General features: G+C 40.7%; 2 protein-coding genes across 3 annotated transcripts in view; one reads left to right on the forward strand and one right to left on the reverse strand.

Annotated features, from left to right (window-relative positions):
• The window catches only part of efhc1 (EF-hand domain (C-terminal) containing 1), a 127,719-nt gene extending 116,325 nt beyond the window's left edge, over positions 1–11,394 (forward strand). Inside the window, exon 10 of the mRNA XM_085432025.1 lies at positions 11,380–11,394. The gene's annotated coding sequence lies outside the window, so the exon portion shown is untranslated. The remainder of the gene's footprint in view (positions 1–11,379) is intronic.
• Positions 1–18,082, reverse strand: part of LOC146692079 (glutamate receptor ionotropic, kainate 2-like) — a 63,876-nt gene that overhangs the window by 20,430 nt on the left and 25,364 nt on the right. For both annotated transcript variants that reach the window (XM_085432023.1, XM_085432021.1), the window contains exons 7-8: positions 2,267–2,410; positions 1,303–1,410 (exon numbers count right to left, since the gene is read on the reverse strand). In XM_085432023.1, the coding sequence (XP_085288149.1) occupies positions 1,303–1,410; positions 2,267–2,410 (252 nt within the window). The remainder of the gene's footprint in view (positions 1–1,302; positions 1,411–2,266; positions 2,411–18,082) is intronic.

Below are 18,082 nucleotides of genomic sequence, written 5' to 3' on the forward strand. Positions count from 1 at the left end.
CTAAAAACTACTTCCAAAAACATTCAGCTTTGATATTAATGAGTTTTTTGGGTTCATTGAGAACATGGTTGTTGTTCAATAATAAAATTATTCCTCAAAAATACAAGTTGCCTAATAATTCTGCACTCCCTGTATATAAAAAGGACCGAGCTATTGCAAAACCTCAGTTCTTCTCTTTTTTAGCCACTCTGGTGTAGATCTGCAGCTGTGCTTGGGATATTGGCCTGTTGGATGACCCAATTTCAACCAAGCTTTAGCTGTTGGACAGATGGCCTCACATTTGACTCTAGAATAATTTGATACACAAGGGAACTCATGGTCGACTAAGTGACTGCAAAGTGCCCAGGTCCCGTGGCTGCAAAACAAGCCCAAATCATCACCCCTCCGCTACTGGACTCGACAGCTGGTGTGAGGTGTTTGTGCTGATATGCTGTGTTTGGTTTTCAACAAACATGGAGATCTACATTATGGCCAGACATCTCCACTTTTATCTTATCTGTCCGAAGGACATCGCTCCAAAAACCTTGCAGTTTGTTCAGATGCAACTTTGTAAACCTAAGCTGTGCTGCCATGTTAATTTTAGAAAGAGGAGACTTTCCCCTGAAATCCCTTTAAACCAAGCCATTTAGTCCGTTTAGTCTTTCTCTAATTGTAACGTCACGAACTTTAGGATTTAACATGATAACTGTGGTGTGTAGAGTCTGAGATGTAGCTCTTGGGTTTTTTTATTTTCTCTGAGCATTGCATGGCGCGATCTCTCTGTGTGGATTTGTTGGAACGTTCACTCCTGGGAAGACTGGCAACTGTTTTGAATGTTTTCCACTTGCAAATAATCTCTCTCATTCAAGAATGATAGACTCCAAATCGTTTGGAAATGGCCCAGATTGATGGGCAGCACCAACTGCTTCGTTAGGATTATTCCTAATGTCTTTTCTTCACGGCGAAAGCTCCAGAACAGCAAACAGCCAAAACTTCTTCTTTTATAGAGGTGCTCACACTTACTGATGATCAATCAATCAAGTCCATTTGATTATCAGCACTTGGCTGCTCCTTACCCTTTTAATCCCTGTGGAAGCAGTAACAATGTACTTAGTTTTTCACACACCACCTTTGCATTTTGGCTTAATTTTAAAAATAAATAATGACACTGTGTAATATTTAATGTTTTGTAGATCATCTGATGTTGTATCATTTTAAGACTTTTAAGTTATTTTTTTGTAACGCGATTCCTTAGAATCGAAAGAGGGCTTACTTAATTTTTGCCATGACTGCAAGCATGAGCTACACCAACGAGTGACACACCTTTTCCAGCCCCTCCTCCTTCAGACTGATGACATCTAGGTCAAAATCAGTTCTCAGTCCATTGGTCTTGTTAAAAAGGACACGTCCTGTCAAACCATCCCAGTGTGCCTAAAGATAGAAATACACAGCACGATGAACTAAAATCCTCAGCTCTGAACGCAGTCATTCCATTAACCTTAAGACATTGCCTTTCTCAGCAATATCAATCCAACCCCTAACCATAAAAGTTTTTCTTTCCCAATTATGAATTCCATCTGGCTCTCCCCTTACTGTCTATCTCAACAACATAACAAGAAACAATGAAGCAGCGAGAACAGAAGCAGGTTTGACAGGTAAGAGTTCATTATGCATGTGGTTCATTGTGCTTGAAGTTTCACTTCAAAGCCATTGGAGGAACAGACGGGCATGGGGAGTGATAGCAGACACAGGAGGGGGAGGAAGCACCAGCTACTACAATGGCTCATTCTGAAAATTACCTGCAATGATACCATCCAGAGAATGAAAGAGCTTTGTAGAACAAAGCAAATGGCTGACCCTGACTAGAGTTAAGGAGGCATGCAGAGCCTTTGATATAAACACGGGTGGAGATATGCACTGAGAAAGTGTGGTTGAAAGACAATGGCACAAACAACAAAAAATGTAGTTACTGTGGATAATGCTGCGGATTCATTTTTTTTATAAAGATTATTTAGAATTAATGATTAGATAATAAACTTATTTAAGATGCTTATATGGTTTCTGTGATAAATGACCACAGCTTTCTGGACCAATAAAGGCTGATTGGAAAGCTGCACTGAAACTGTATCACATGTGTTAACTAAATAATTCCAGAGATGCACACATAAAATGCTTGCAAACATGACTGCGCTAATCCATATAACACAATAAGAAAGGTACAATGTTCAGTAGATCCCACAGGTCAAAGGTCAAGCTGGAGTGCACACTGAAAACAGTGACCTTATACCTCTTTGATAAGGTTGATGAAACGCCCTCCAAAGCGCCACGGCTTGTGGCGATTACACTGCAGAGAGCTCACAGTGATCTGCTGCGACTGCTGCACTGCCACCGCCACCACATGCACGGCATCATACATCAGGGCTGCATCGGTCTGCAAACAGGAGGGTAATACTATTAGACATTTTATAAGACCACTTGATACTTCTGTCCACACAACCTTTCATCTCCCCATTAATTCACCTGTGCAGGGACATAAGAAACTGTGTGAAGTCTCAGATGACTTGCTTTAGTCATAAGTCACTACAACATGAATTAGGAGTAGAGCCAGCTGTAAATGCCCCACACAAATGGCACAGTGTCTCAACTTGTTAGTAAAAATATCCAACCACTGTCTGAGGCAATCAGAAAGCTCTGCCAGGGAAAGTCTCTCAGTGGAAGGGCGCCACGTCAGTGTGAAGACTAATGGTTGCTGATGGGTGTGCCTGTTCCCCCAGAGAGGGGGAGCGCAAAACGGGCACCGGTGCAGACAGGACGACTCTCTCTCTGGCACACTCAGTGTAACATGCTAAGTACAAAGGACAAAGGGTTGCACTGAAAAACACCTAAGACAGCTATGCATATAACCCTCATAATAAGTCATCAAAGGGCGTAAACGCTGGAGCTGAAATTTCTCACACACTGACAAGCTGTGATTTATCTCCACCGCTCCAGTTGGCACACATGAATTCTTTTCATGCCGTCAGTCCACACAGTTTGACACACTCCACGCTCAGCTCATCGCAGATCCACTTTCCACGGTCCCACACAGGCTGAAATACACTATGGTGATCTTATTTGACAAGTCGTGGATGACCAAACTGCAAGGAAGTGAGAGGAGTTACTCTGAGACCGCAAAGTATTTGCAGCTATAGAATCTTTGTGAATGTGCTTGCTGCCAGAGAAAATGAGCTGGCCTTCAGTGCAGCTCGACACGTAGCAGGAGGCTGCCGAGCTGCTGGTTCCCTATATTTGCTCTATAGGCGCTGTGAAGCATCCACTTCATACATGAGGGCAAGAAGCAGGAGAAAGCGTGTGCTCTCTGTGCACTTTATACCAAGCCTTATAAATGATGAGAGGTCAGGTAAAGGAATGCATCTTACTTCTAACAGCAAAGAAAAAAAAAAGAGAGAGAGAGTTTCCTGGTAGCAGAAACGGAATGAAAAATAGACAGAGTTGATGGAGTTCATGTGTGGTTGCAGTGAAGGGAAGATTGATGATTTTTTTCTTTCCCCCCTTTTCTCCTCTTCTTTTGGAGTTGATGACTGCTGATGTCAAAGGCAGCAGTAGATCAGAGAATGGGAGACCTATCTCTGCGCTCTTTCATCCCCAATGCTTTCCTGGAAAAGGGAACAGCTAGGGCCATATCTGCTCTCCCAGTGGCAGCAGTGTGCGTGTGTGTGTGTGTGTGTGTGTGTGTGTGTGTGTGTGTGGTGTTCGTGACAAATACTCACTAGGAAAAGACTCTGTCACTGCACTACTCTATTTCTTGAATAGCGAGGAGGAGTTTTAAACACAGTCAGTACTATTTTCTTTCCTTTGAACGGAAAGTTTGTCACGTCCAATCATTCGTTTGCTGGCCGACTAAGACTTGCTGTTGGACTGAATTAAGTTATTTTAGCAATTTATGTAAAAAAAAAAAAAGAAGTTATATAAGTATTATTCACATTCAATCCCCGTCCACTGCACTGAATTTCAAAAGTATGTAACACATTCTGAATGCATTTATTCCATGGATAATATTCTTTGATTGATTTTAGTTTGGCTGTGGCATTGCAGAATTTATGAAATTCAAATTAAATCTCCGAGCCTGCTATTTCTTTTTTAAATACCTTTTCATTTAAATTTTGCCACTGACCTTTTAACTTTCCTCTAAACTACTTGATTTTTTCCCCCATTCCAAAATCAGTCAATATCACATTCCAACTCCTCCATTGACAAACTCTTTATTCTTTTGGGTCAAACTGCGGTGCGCACTGTCTTTTCAGTTAATCGTCTTGGCTACAAAGATGTTCTGTGAAATGTTTTCGAAAATCTATCAAAATTCTCTACTTGGAAGTCTATTTTTAGTTCACTTTTCATAGCTTTGCATGTGAAGTGAAATTGGAGTGCTTAAGCACAAGCTTGATGTGTGACAGGAGAGTGATGATTCATTTTTAGAAAAGCTTAACAGATGAACTTGTGCCTTTACCTTCAAGAAATGCCAGATTTTGAGCTGTTTGTTTATTCCTAAGCTATTTGTAGCATAAAGAGGAAGACTTTTCTATTAGAGCTTGGTAATAATGTGGTAATATTGAATTAAGGACACAAGAAGGTACTATATGGAAACAGAATGTTATAACACTAAATTATGAAGTAATATCTAAATAATTACCAAATGACATCTTGACTCAACAATGGTTATAGCTAAGTAACATTGGACTATATTTAACTGTGCAATAAGGGCCAGAAAGTAGGCTTAATAATGATCAATAAAATTCAATTTAATTAAATTTTATTTAAATAGCACCAAATCACAACAGCAATTACCTCAAGGTGCTTTATATTGTAAGGCAAAGATCCCACAATTATACAAAGAACATTTCAACAATTAAACTTTGCGGAAGCACTTGATGACAATAGGAAGAAAAAAAAAAGGCTCATTTAACAGGAAGAAACCTCTGGCAGAAGCAGCCATCTGCCATGACCGGTTGGGGGTGACGGAAGGAAGGAAAACAGGCCTGGAAGAGAGCCAGAGATTAATAGTAACTAATGATTAAATGCAGAGTGGTGTGTAAGCACACAGTGATTACAAAAGGTGAGTGAAGAAGAAACACTTAATGCATCATGGGAAGGCCCTCAGCAGCCTAGACCTATCGCAGCACATCAGGTTACGACCACTTGAAAGTCAGTATATTTAAAAACAAGCCAACAAACAAACAAACAAACACGCAAGAAAACCCCCAGCTAGACATATATAACCACAATAGCCACTGTCGATACAAGCTATTACAGTACTTGGTTATTAGTACTTTGTAACTAAGTGGTAATAACACATTATTTCATTATTATTACCTTCTGTCCATCTGATTACCAAGCTGTCTTAGAAAGCGCTACCCATAAAGATTTTATTCTCGTCCAAATTATTTATTTCCTTTTAAAAAAATATGGAGAGTTTCTTAAGCACAAATACATAAATATGCACTGGAGACAAGCAGGGTATCTTCCTCAGTGGCAAATATTTTCTAAGCTTTGAAATATGAAAGGTTTTAAACCTGCATAAACAGTAAAAGACTCTTTGCTGACTTACGGGGCAGCTGAAATGAGCTGTGAAATTGTGCCCCATTTCCAGTTGATATCATAAACCTTTAGTAAACAGTTGCATTTTATACCTCCTGCTGATACAGAGCAGCAGTGTCAGTCAATGCTGCGACGAGGGGGGTGAGACTGAACCAAAAGAGTACAGTTGCTCTGTTTTGCTGTTTTACTGAGCTGAAACTCTCTATAAAGCTCCGCACAGCCGAGTGGAGTTGCACATTCACATGATAATTACTATGACTGACCTCTGAATTTACATAGGGCTTTTGATTGTTATTTGTGATGTTATTATGTCTGCTTTACAAGTAAATGTGATAATAGAGTGGCAAGGAAGACATGCTACGGTGAAATCCATATAGTATGAGTACAATTGACAAACAGCAGCTAGGATAGTAGAATAAATGCCAGACTACTTTATGATGAGCTGTCTGTACACATCCATGGCAAAATTAGATTAAAAAAAAAAAACATTATCGGCAACAGGTATTTATTTGTGGTCACAGAAGACAGGTTTGTCTACATGAGGTATTGTTTAAGTAACAATGGGATATTTCATGTATTATAGTATAAACACAGTTCTGCATACTGCTGTGTTTGCACTTTTGACTTCTCCATCCACCCCTTTATTTGAACCACTTTATTAGGTAGATTTTTTCTAGTACCAGTTGGATCCCCTTTGCTTTCAGAACTCCCTTAATTCTTTGTGGCAACAGAATGCTTGAAACAGTCAGTGCCATGATAGCATCACACAGTTGCTGCAGATTTGTCCCCTGCACACCCGTGTCGTGAATCTTTTGTTCTTCTTCCCTGTTGGATTTAGGTCTGGTGACTGTGGAGGCTATTTGAGTACAGTGAAGTCATTGTCATGTTCGAGAAACCAGTTTGAGATGATTAGAGTTTTGTGCCATGGTACATTATCCTGCTGCAGGCAGCCATCAACATATAGATACACTGTGGTTATAAAGGGGTGGACACAGTAAGCAACAACACTCATGTAGGCTGTGGTGTTTAAACAGTGCTCAATTGGCCTGAGCCAAAGAAATATTCAACATACTATTACACCACCTCCAGCAGCCTGAAGTGTTGATTCAAGATGGATTGATGCTTTCATGTTGTTTAGACCAAATTCTGACGCTACTATCCGAATGCTGCAGCAGAAACTGAGACCAGGCAACATTTCTTTTCCCATGTTATCTAGTTTTGGTCCGTGTGAAGCCTTAGTTTAAAGCTCCTAAATGCCCAGAGTGACACCTAAGTGTGATCTTCTGCTGCTGTAGCCCATTAATGCTTCAGTGCTTCAACTCTTCTGCATACCTTGGTTGTAATGAGTGGTTATTTAAGTTGCTGTTGCCTTCAAGCAGTGAGAACTGCTGCTTCCAGGATATCTTCTATTTTTTAGACCATTCTCTGTTAACCCCGGAGATAGTTGTGTGGGAAAAAAATCCACTAGATCAGTAGTTCTGCAGATACTCAGATAAGCCCATCTGGCACCATCAACTATGCCATGTTCAAAGTCACTTTAATCGCCCCCTCCTCTTTTTTATTTTAGCTTGGACTTTAACAGGTCATCTTGACCATGTCTACAATCCTCAGTGTATTTAGTTGCTGCCAGATGATTGGCTAATTAGGTATTTGCACTAATGAGCAGTTGAATAGGTGTACCTAATGAATGGGTAGCATTCTTAAAATCATTTGTGGAGATATTTCCCACATCTCTTAACTTTTGATCTCTGTGATATATCAGATATTTTCTGGCTCAAATGATTTATAAGTCAAAGATCTTTTTCTGACTCTGAAACAGAACTATTCCTGAAAATCCCTTTATGATGGAAGCAAAACGAGGCTGGCATCAAGTGGAAGCAAAGATCAAGGAGGAAAAAATATGAAATGATGGCTCATAGTTCTGGCAGATTGCATTCAATTTAAAAACAATCCAAGAGCGATCTTGATATTTATTACAGAGCCAAGCACAGGTCCTGTGGGGTGTTTTAAGTGCTTTAAGTGGAACCAATCTCAAACCCCTGGGACACTCAGATACAGCAGAGAAAGGGTTTCAAAGAAGATGCCCAAAACCTTTGTTTCCTTGTCCTTCTCTTTTCTCTCCCCACTCCTCTCTCTCTCGCTCTCTTTCACTCAAACACCCACATAACCATTTGAAATCAAACACTGCTCATTACCATCACTAAATGTACCAGTCCAGAAACAATTGTCTTTCAATTTACAACTTGCATTTTACCTCTGCACAGTACATCTTCCTTTCCAGTCCTTTATATCTTAATTCATCTCTGCATATCCCCCCCTCTCAAACTTGATACGTGAGTAACATGCAAATATATTAAGATGCATGCGAGAACCAATTAGTGAGACGTGCGGACACTGAATACACGCGCATGAAGGAGATCGCTCTCAGACAGTGATCGACCTCAATGTGCAAGCTTCCTACAGGCAAGCCTGGTTTGCCGTAGTTTCATGCAGTTTCCTCATTTCAATCAGGTGGACTGCAAACTCCACCGAGCAAGCTGCTGAGTGCATGTCTGTCTCTGTGTGTGTGTTTATACAAATATATTCATTTTCGCTGCATCAGTATTCACACCGGCTCTCCACCTGTGCATAATGCCATAATTCCTCTGATAATGTAGCGCCATGAAAAACGACATCTCTCTTTCTCTTCTCACCTCAGCTATCAGCTATCCTCTTTGCAGCATTCCTATAAACAAAACACACATAAACACACATAAACACACACACACGTGCTCACAATCACCACGGCTGCTTATGGACAGTGAAACTCCACTATTTATATATATCATATACATCTGATTAGGCTTAATGAGATTTGGAATGACCTGTTATTTATCATGCATCACTGCACTGCAGATGCCAGGTACAGATCAACAACACACACGCACACAACATGTAAAAATATGCACCCCAACAAACACACATCCCCACAGCATTGCCGTCAGCATCAGAGTCCCAATGTCAGCAGGAGAGAGGGAAGCTCTTTGTTTTCTTGGAGCTGAAGTCACTCTGCCCTCGGATCACACGCGGACCCATGGGGTTTGATGATTTGATAGAAGAAGGAGGTAATTATTCATTTCTTTCATTTTTTTATATGTATTTGTGCTGCTTGACTGCACCGTCTGTGGAAGCATTAGAGTCTCAGATTCTGCTGTCAGATAAATGGCGGCATTTCTAAACTTTTAAACAATTACGTCTCCACATCGTCTCTTGATTTTTCTTTTGTTATTAAAAAAATCCCCGGAATGGTTTATAATTTAAACTTCAATCAGGGCGTGCGATCTCACTCACAGGCCCGCTCACAGAGATATTGCATTTATTTTTAATCTGCCGAGATTTAAATTCTCGTGTAAAGTATGGACACTGATGGGAAATGTCTGTACATAATTGTTCGTTGAATTCCAACCAGTGTGGAAAACAAAAGCGAGCTGCCTGCTCAGACAAATATGAGCTCACTGACAATGGCTGAGCATCTCTGTCACTTCCAGCTCCATTACTTAGAATAACAATTTAGAAAAATATACTTAATTGCTCGATGTTTAATTACTTGATGAGACTCAGAAGATCAATACCACTTTCCACCGTTTGTTGATTGAAACACTGGAGCAAGCACTTTTCCTTTTCGAAAACAAGACACAAAAGGAGACTCCTCTAGGCATGTTTACTCAGAACCACACAGTTAAACCCCGTAGCCACAATCTTTCAACATGTTCATGCTTAGTGGCTTAAACATACAAAGCGCTTTTTTAAGGTACACTTTGTACTGGATTGATCCCTCTTGTGCCTTCAGAGGAGATTAATTCTTCATGGCATAAATTCAGCAAGGTGCTACTAAGAAATCTTGTCCATATTGATATGACAGCATCACAGAGTTGTTGCAGATTTGTCAGCTGCACATCCATGAATTGAATTGTGGGTCCACCACAACCTAAAGCTGCCCTATTGGATTTAAATCTGGTGACTGTGGAGGCCATTTGAGTACAGTCAACTCACTGCCACAGTTTGAGATGATCCGAGCATTGTGACATGCCGTTTCATCCTTCTGGTAGCGGTCATCTGAAGATGGGTACACTGTGGTCGTAAAGGGATGCACGTGGTCAGCAACAACACCCAGGTAGGCTGTGGCATTTAACCACTGTTCAGTTGGTATTAAAGGGCCCAAACTCTGCCAAGAAAATACCCCCCACCAGCAGCAGCAGCAGACTGAAGCACTGAGGCAAGGCAGAATGGATCCATGCTTTCATGTTTGCCCAGAGAACTGGCACTTACTGGATTTTTTTCTTTTTCAGACTATTCTATCATTCCTAGAAATGGTTGTATGAGAAAATTCCAGTAGATCATTAGTTTCTAAAATAGTCAGACCAGCCCGTCTGGCACCAACACCTATGATGCATTCAGCTAGCAGATAGAAGAGGTAATAAAAACTGTGGTTTTGCACAAAAATAACCAACTGGTCATATTTTGACGAGCTGGTGTGAAGATAATGCTGGAGACGGGCTAACTAGATCTCCCTGTTAAAGCTAAAGTTTCATATTAGAAACTTTTTTGTTTTTACAAATTCTTTTTCTGTGTTTTTGCACAAAAGCAGAGACACATTAGCCAGATTTTGGAGTTAAAATAATGCAAATGTATTCCAACAAGTGACAAATAACAGACGATTCCAACATTTCCAAGAAGAAAACAGTTTACAGATGTTTCTGATGCCTAAGAAAATCTGTCTACATTGTCATGTTTTTGCTAGTTTTAGTACACTGACAAATAAATTGCAATATAGCATGTGCTGCAGTTCTGCTCTCATTCATCATGCGCTACCATTAGGTAGACGCCTGATATTAATTTAATATTATAACACTAAACATGCAGCCAGACTTGATGGGAGTATTTTCAGCAATAAGAATAACAAGGAATCCCAGAGCAGATGGTATGGGTCCCACAGAGCCCAGATTTCAGCATCTTTGAGTCAGCGTGAGACTGCATGAAGTGAGGAAAAAAGACACTAATGCTGCCTAAATCCACAAGAAACTGTGGTAAGTTGCTATTAACAACCTAAATGCCAAGTTCAGTGAGAAATTCTCAGCAAGTGTACTCGAGAAAGGTGATCCTGTGAAACAGTGGCCACTAAAACACTGAGTAAGTGTTTAGTGTTTTTGAATATGAAAAAATCCCAGTAGCATTTGAAACCAGCTTTCCAAAAGTTGGTGCCAAAAACTTTTGCACTGTGCTGTATTTCTTGCAGTGGCGTCTTACATGAGACCCTGGGTGATGAAAGTCACTGCACTGAGAATTGTGCAAATGTTCGGTTCTTGAAAGAAAAAGACTAGAGTGGAAAAAACACAGAAATGTGACATATGTGATTTATGGGGCATATTATGGCTTTTCTGGGTTTCCTAGCAGAGAGGGAAGAGCAGGCATTCACATCATTTTGGGAAGGAAAAAAAACCCTTGGGTGACTGCGACTCAGTGTACTGCCGTCGCTCTCTCCGTCCGTAACTTTTCCACTCCGTGTCTCTTCCTCGCTTTCTGCCTGCCTGTTCTCTGCCCCGATCCCTCCCCCCTTCAGCCTGGCTCTTCCTCCCTTTCATCCCCTTTGTCGTCCCTCTGCCTTCCCCAGTTGCTCTCTTAAGTATTTCACAGAGCCGTGTGTGAGTATTGCTCAGAGTATGAATGTATGAGGGCTTTGCCAGTGCCGTCACTGCTATTTTTTTCCCCCTTTTTCTTTTGTGCATTAGAGGTTTAATCCCTTTCTCACATTGCATTTCCACATGCTGAAGCAACAGAGCAGCAGCCGTGTGGAATTTTTTTTTTTTAAATGAGGTTTTTGTCACAGGGAAGTAAAACTCGCTTCTTCCAACAAGGACCCCTGGGTAACTGATTCATTGATGGTGGCTGGATTTATGTGAAAGCACATTCATGGTTTTATTGTAGATTTAAGCACACTTTAAAGGGGAATAAAGGACTACACTGCAGAGGTTTTTGGTTTGAAAGAGAGGGTCCACTGGGAATCATGAGAATGCGAGCAGAACTCTGTTTGATGTCTATATATATTGATTTAGTACTGATGTAAAATTATTAAGGTGCCCTTATCATACATTGACAGATGCTTTAATGTTGACAAAACCTCCATTTTGACCTTACATAGTGCTTTTATTAATGTCTAAGTGATCTTTTCGCTTCAAATACTTCTTTTATTGCTAACCTCCGCTCATGCTATTTTCTTGTTTAACCCTTTAATGCTGATGAATTGTAATCTCAAGGCAGAAGGGGAGAGAGCAAGAGGTTTATATCTCAGTCAGATTTTGTAAACAGTTGGTTTACACAGCTAAATTGGTGAAGCAGTTCAAATATGCCCAGGCAGCGCGTGCCAACTATCTAGTCCATCTTCTGTTTGCTCCAAACAAACTACTGGTGTTGCTGCCAGAATGCTAGGGTTTACCTACAAAGATTTGTTTTACTTTCCCCTCCATTTTTAAAAATTCAGCACATAACAAGACCAAGAACCTAAATTGGAAATGACTGTAGCAAAAAATGTCTGACAGTCCCATCCAAAAAAATGTTCACTCAAAACCACAACGCGACATACCAGCCAAGTGACACACTGCCCGCCAATTCTGGAGCCAAGATACGAGCATGGTTAAAAATATCACAGCTTGCGACTGCACGAAATATCAAATATGATGCCGTGCCTGACTACTTTATCAAGTCTGACAAAAAGAGACCGTGATTGCTCAGAGCAGTGGTGTCCCACCAGACCCTTCAGGCAACAGCATGCTTCTGGCAGCACGGTCCATTTCAGAGTCCGCCTTAATTAACACCATGCAGCCTAACCCTCACCTGATTAAGTGCCTGTTTAATATGATGGCCTTTTCTCGTATTTAATCAGCATCCAGCCAGGTTTTGCTAAAGAGGCTAGTAGGTGCCTGTTCTGAAGATTTTTATCTCCCTCAGTTCATGTCAAATGCCTTCCAAAATTTCCAGAGTGACAAAGCTTTTACTATTCAACCTCTCGGAAAGAAGAAAAAACATGTTTTATGATTAAATGAGGGGGTCATTTAAAGCTGTGCTTCAGCTATGACAGAATGCTAGATCTAAACGGCAGTGTGGTGAAGGAGGAGAGGAGGGTTGTTAAAGGACTGAACAGTCCTTCTTAATTCCCTACCATCTGTTGGACTCGCATGCCCAGAGAGGAGAGAAGAGTGAAAATGGAGGATGTAGGAGTCCACACTTGATCCACTGTCTAAACAACACAGGCAGTGTTAATTACATCTGGGTTAATGCTAACAGTGGCCATTTTACTGTTAGGGGGTCTTTCCCCAGATTACCAGAGTAGCAAGATGGTATCAATTAAAAAAAAACAACAACAACAAGAAACTCTGTTGTTTATGCGATGCAGTTTTTTTGTGTATGAACTGCAATAACTGGTTTGCAGAATGACATGAAATACTCCTTGGTTTTCATGGGTGCATACGAGAGACATACTTTTATCAAAAGTTTTCACACGCATTATATTTACACAAGAATTTTAATCGTCTGGACAAACATTAAAAGTTGTCCAATTATGCACATTGGAAATTAGAAACTAAATTAGTAACTGGTATTTGGAAATAAAGTAAAGTAGAAGTAAACAGCACAACATCCAAAATATGTTCATATTTAATGAAAGAAAAAACCTGAGCCTTTTTCAGGTTCTTACCCTGCACTCGGGGTTGCCAGAATGCTGTGGGTTATTTTTCTCGCGTCACTGCAAATCAATACGAAATCTGAGTGATCAGCTTTATCCTGAGGAGGTCTTTGAATGTTATGATTAGAATGAAAATGATCTGAATCATATTCTTTGTTAGTAGTCAACCAAATAAACAGCTATGTGTCAGAATCATTGCTGACGCTACAGTGACCTGTGGTCGATGTTTTTTCTTTAGTTTTTTTCTTTAATATCTCATTTGTATACATCTGTGTATGTTTGTGTGTTTATGTGTCTGAAAGCTCTTGCTTATAGAAGATTACTGGATTCCTCTCTTATTTTTTAGGATATTTATTTTTACCTTAATATAGTTATTAGTAAGAAATGGCAATTTATACATTTTTGCAAAAGAATTATGTATATATGTATATTGAGTATCCATGTGATTGTGATTGTGAGTGTAGGTGGGTGGGATGGCTTCTTGAAAGATGATAGCTTGCCAAGTGATCCCAAGGCCACCCAATATTCCTGAGCTTAAGTGCAACCATAATACACAGCTTCTTTTGCTTGCACTGGCCTCCAGGGGCTATTTGGATGATAGGGATCTGATGATGGTTGCAGTCTCTGATTGCAAATTCCCTTATTGTCCTATACATAACACCAGCGGGGGTGTGCTTACATTACTGCAGAGGAATCTCTGCCTTGCATGTGTAGTGTGGTCTGCGTTTAATCTTTACGCATGTATATAAAGGTAAAAACGTGTCTGTACTGTGCTTAATTTGATTTGCTTTATTAACACAAAGGTAAACACAACAAGCAAACAAGACAGTGAAGTAAAATGTGTTTGAGAAAGTAAAACCAAAGGAAAGCAGGATAATAAATCTGCCTTTTAATTCCCCCTGGCTGTTCTCACTCACAAAAGGCTTCTATGGACCAAGGGAGCACTGGTGCTAATAATGTTGATACTGTGCCAAGCCCAGCTGGTGGTGCCCGGCACAGGGCATCGAGTGTCTGCTCTCCACAGTCGCTGTCTTTAAAAGGCTCTCTCCTCTGCCAACCGGGATCAGAGGAAGGGGGATCACATTGCTCTAATGGACGCAACCAACCTGCGAACCTATGTGGCATTTGTTCTGCTAGCTCTGTCTGTACTATATCAAATACAATAACTAAGCGCCTTGTGATTCCGCGCAAAGAAAAGCGGTTTGTCGATATAAAGCAGACCAGGTTGTAATGACGACTGATTAGAAAATGACTGATACTGGAGGTGGTTTGAGAAAATCTATAAATGCTGTTATCAGAGATGGTAAGAAGGAGATATTTTACATTTCAAAATAATATGTATCAGCTGAATTCTGTACAAAACAGAATTCTAAAAAAAATCCCACTAAATAACAAATGATGAAACAAATATGTGAATATTTATGCTACTGCTGAACTTTCAGCTGTGGGGTAGAAGTCAGTTTGAACAAATAAAAGGATTCCCTCAACTGCTCAGTTTAATTTCAAGCAAGTTTTTTTTGTGTGTGACTCATATCAAGCAAAATTACAGTATGCATTCAATAGTATTCTCACTGGGGAGCACCACATTTGGCTCAACACCCACACCAAGGACCTTCATTTGGCTGGAATATTGTATGAATGAAGCTCACTGGGAGAGGGATTCGTGTGTCAATATTGTCTTCCTATTGTCAGTTTCCAGGCAGTCATGCTCTGTATCAAACCCAGTAGTGATGCCAAATCTGAGCCAAGTCCTCCCCTCTTGGAACAGGCAACCGAATCCTCCTGTAGGTGTTTCGAACATACATGCTGTGCGCCACAAACACACATTTAAATGTAAACATCCATGGTAAACCCATTGTTAATGGCATGTAGCAGCCACCTAGCAAGCTCCTTCATTCTGCTCTCGCTGTGTGGGTGTCTCCCACTTTACTCCCAGCAGTGCTCGTTAATGCAGCTAGGTATCTGTTCTCATCTCTCTCCCTGCTGCTCTTTACCCCCTGTGCACCATTTCTGGGCAAAACTGCTTCCTCCTCTTTCTCTTCCTAATTCATTTTCTGCTCCCATTATCCCTAATTTGAACCCAAACAGAAATGAAGTATACTTATCACAAATTATTTTAAAAGGCACAATCTGTGACACACACAAACACTGCATTTAAATCCGCTGATAGAATTTGAGTCGTTGTTGATCTGGTAGTTACTGGTGGTAATGACGAGATCATTCCAATAATACGCATGCAATTATTTCGTTTAAACGCGTTAACCACCGGAGAAAGCAAACACGTCTCGACTGGAACTGGGGCACAGAGGATTCATCGTGTCATGCGGCATTAAGAGAGAAGTCTAATGAAGAAAACGATTAAATGTTGCATTTCGCATTGTTTAAATGCATGCGTGCTCCAGATTTGCTTTTCAGAATAGCATCCAGAGGCACGTGTTACAAAAACAACTGGTGTGTGCACTTGGCAGCGCCGCGTTTCACAAGTCAATTTTACTCACTAGTACATGTGCGAGTGCTAAAGGGCTCTCACATGCTCAGGCACGACGTGCGAGCCGTTTGTTTAGCCTAATGAAATGTGTTAAAATTAGGATGCAGGAGATCATCTCATATTGCAAATCACAGCTTGCAAGTTGCAAATCTGGCAAATGGGACCCGGTATATGCATGTAACGTTTTCTGTTAGGCGTGTAATTTTTATCCCACGGGGGAACACCAGGCTGCCACTAACAATTACACATCAAAGCAGTAATGCAATGCAATTACACTGAATAGCTAAAAATGATCACCATATACACTGTTAAATATGAACAGCTTCAGGATTTCCAAAGATTTAGCACTTTCTTGTGTACTACCTACCTAAAAGGTAGCTATCCAACAACTCTGTGCATATTAATTACAAATCTAACTCTAACACCTTTATCCTTATTATTATTATTATTATAATGGTTACAGTGGCCTTTGTTGAAGAGCATTTCTGTGTAGTGTTTGTTGTTTTCAATTAATTTCACCCATGTGTCTTATTTTTGTCCCATGTGATCGAAAGGAGCAGCAACACCCATGTCATAGCCAACATATTATCCAAACAACTGCTCTCTACTAATAAGAGAGTGATAATTATGAGCTATTACACCAGAATTTTCAATTGTTTTGATGACACTGGAGAACATCCAGCTCTCTGTGGTGGTAATTATAGCTCAATGAAATGCAGACATAAATGAAATGGTGGAGATGCAGAAAATATCCAGGCCTAAAACCTCAGCGAGGCGTACAACTGGGAAGATCTTTTTTTTCCCTCTTTTCCTTCTCCTTAGTTAAATCCTGGTATATACTTAGCTCAGCGATCGGGGATTTAAAATAATTCAAATTAAAACAAAGCATTAAAAGCAAATATCTCATTAGCTGAAGGCAATAATTAGAAACAGATGGGACAAAATAATAATCAGATTAGACACGAGATATCTAATAAATCTGCTGGGTGCATTTCTCAGTACACGGGCTGCGGGTCTTTAGTTGCTGTAAATTCACCTCACGACGCAGGGTTAAAACAACTTGAGCTTCACTTTACTTGGGGGATATTGTCAAAGAGTCAACACAAACAAGCAAGATCAACAGCGCACGCACACACGCACGCAAAAATAACTGGACTAATTAGCCCTGCTACTTTGATTATGTGTCCTTCCATGTCAGAGATACCTCTGCCAAACAGGGTTAGGAGGCAGGGGCTCAGTGTGTCTGCGGCTTCGAGCTTGCCTAGTCTGAGGAAGGGCTTCTCATTATGCGTACTTTCCTCAGACACTTGGCCTCACCCAAAGCACCAAGTGTCTGTGTGATTATTCACTACCCTGCAACACCGGGCTAGTGGCGTAAGCAAACATCAGATGCACCTCTCAATATTTGTAACACCCTCTCCCCCATCTTTCCTGTCCAATCTTCTCTCGCCCCTCCTCCTCATCACCCCCCCCCCCCCCACCACCACCCCCTTTTGCCGCAACCCATTTCACCTCACCCCTCCCCTTCCCTACCTCCTCTCATCTCAGTCAATCACAAGGTGACACAGATGGCGTTGTCCTGGTAACCATCTCTACACAACTGTTGCCTGGTCACCGAGCACAAACAAGCCCAGAGCCCAGCAAGGCTTCTGTACTGCACAGAAAAGGAACACGGCACCAGAGAGGAGAAATAAAAGGCTAGAGGCAAGGTCGGGGGCGGAAGGTCACACGCTGGCCGCTGCAGCACTCTACCACTTTATTTAATGACACCCTTATAGGTGTCACCTTTAACCCGAGGCGGTATAGCTGAAGTATCAGGAAAATCTATGGAATGACTTAAAAAAAAGAAAAAAAGAATTGTATTTGCGTTACGGAAAAGCAGATTGTTATTTAAAACGCGTTCATATTCCGTCTAAGTACAGAATCATTTTATATGAGCAGCAAAACCGTTTCTCCATTATGTATTTAATATAACATCAAAATGGCAGTGTTTGTACATTCAGGCTGCACTCTCTGCATTCGCTCATTACAAAGACCTGTCTTAAGGTGAAACGAAAATACCCAAGACTAGCATGCACTCCGTCAAGCATGCTATTGGATGCATTATTTATTATTCAGCCCAGTGGTTCTAATCCAATGAGATACGTCAATACATAGGATAGAATCTGACAAAATGATTCATGCAATGCTAATTAATCACTTCAGCCATCTCCACTGAAATCAATTAATTTCCATTGATGTAAAAAAACAAAAAACAAAAAATCAAGTGCATCATGCCGATGCTTGAGGGAAATAGAATATTA

This window comes from Copadichromis virginalis, linkage group LG15 (assembly GCF_057382275.1).
Source record: "Copadichromis virginalis isolate Kocher_CV1m ecotype Utaka linkage group LG15, C_Virginalis_male_GT1.1, whole genome shotgun sequence".
Taxonomy (NCBI): Eukaryota; Metazoa; Chordata; class Actinopteri; order Cichliformes; family Cichlidae; genus Copadichromis; species Copadichromis virginalis.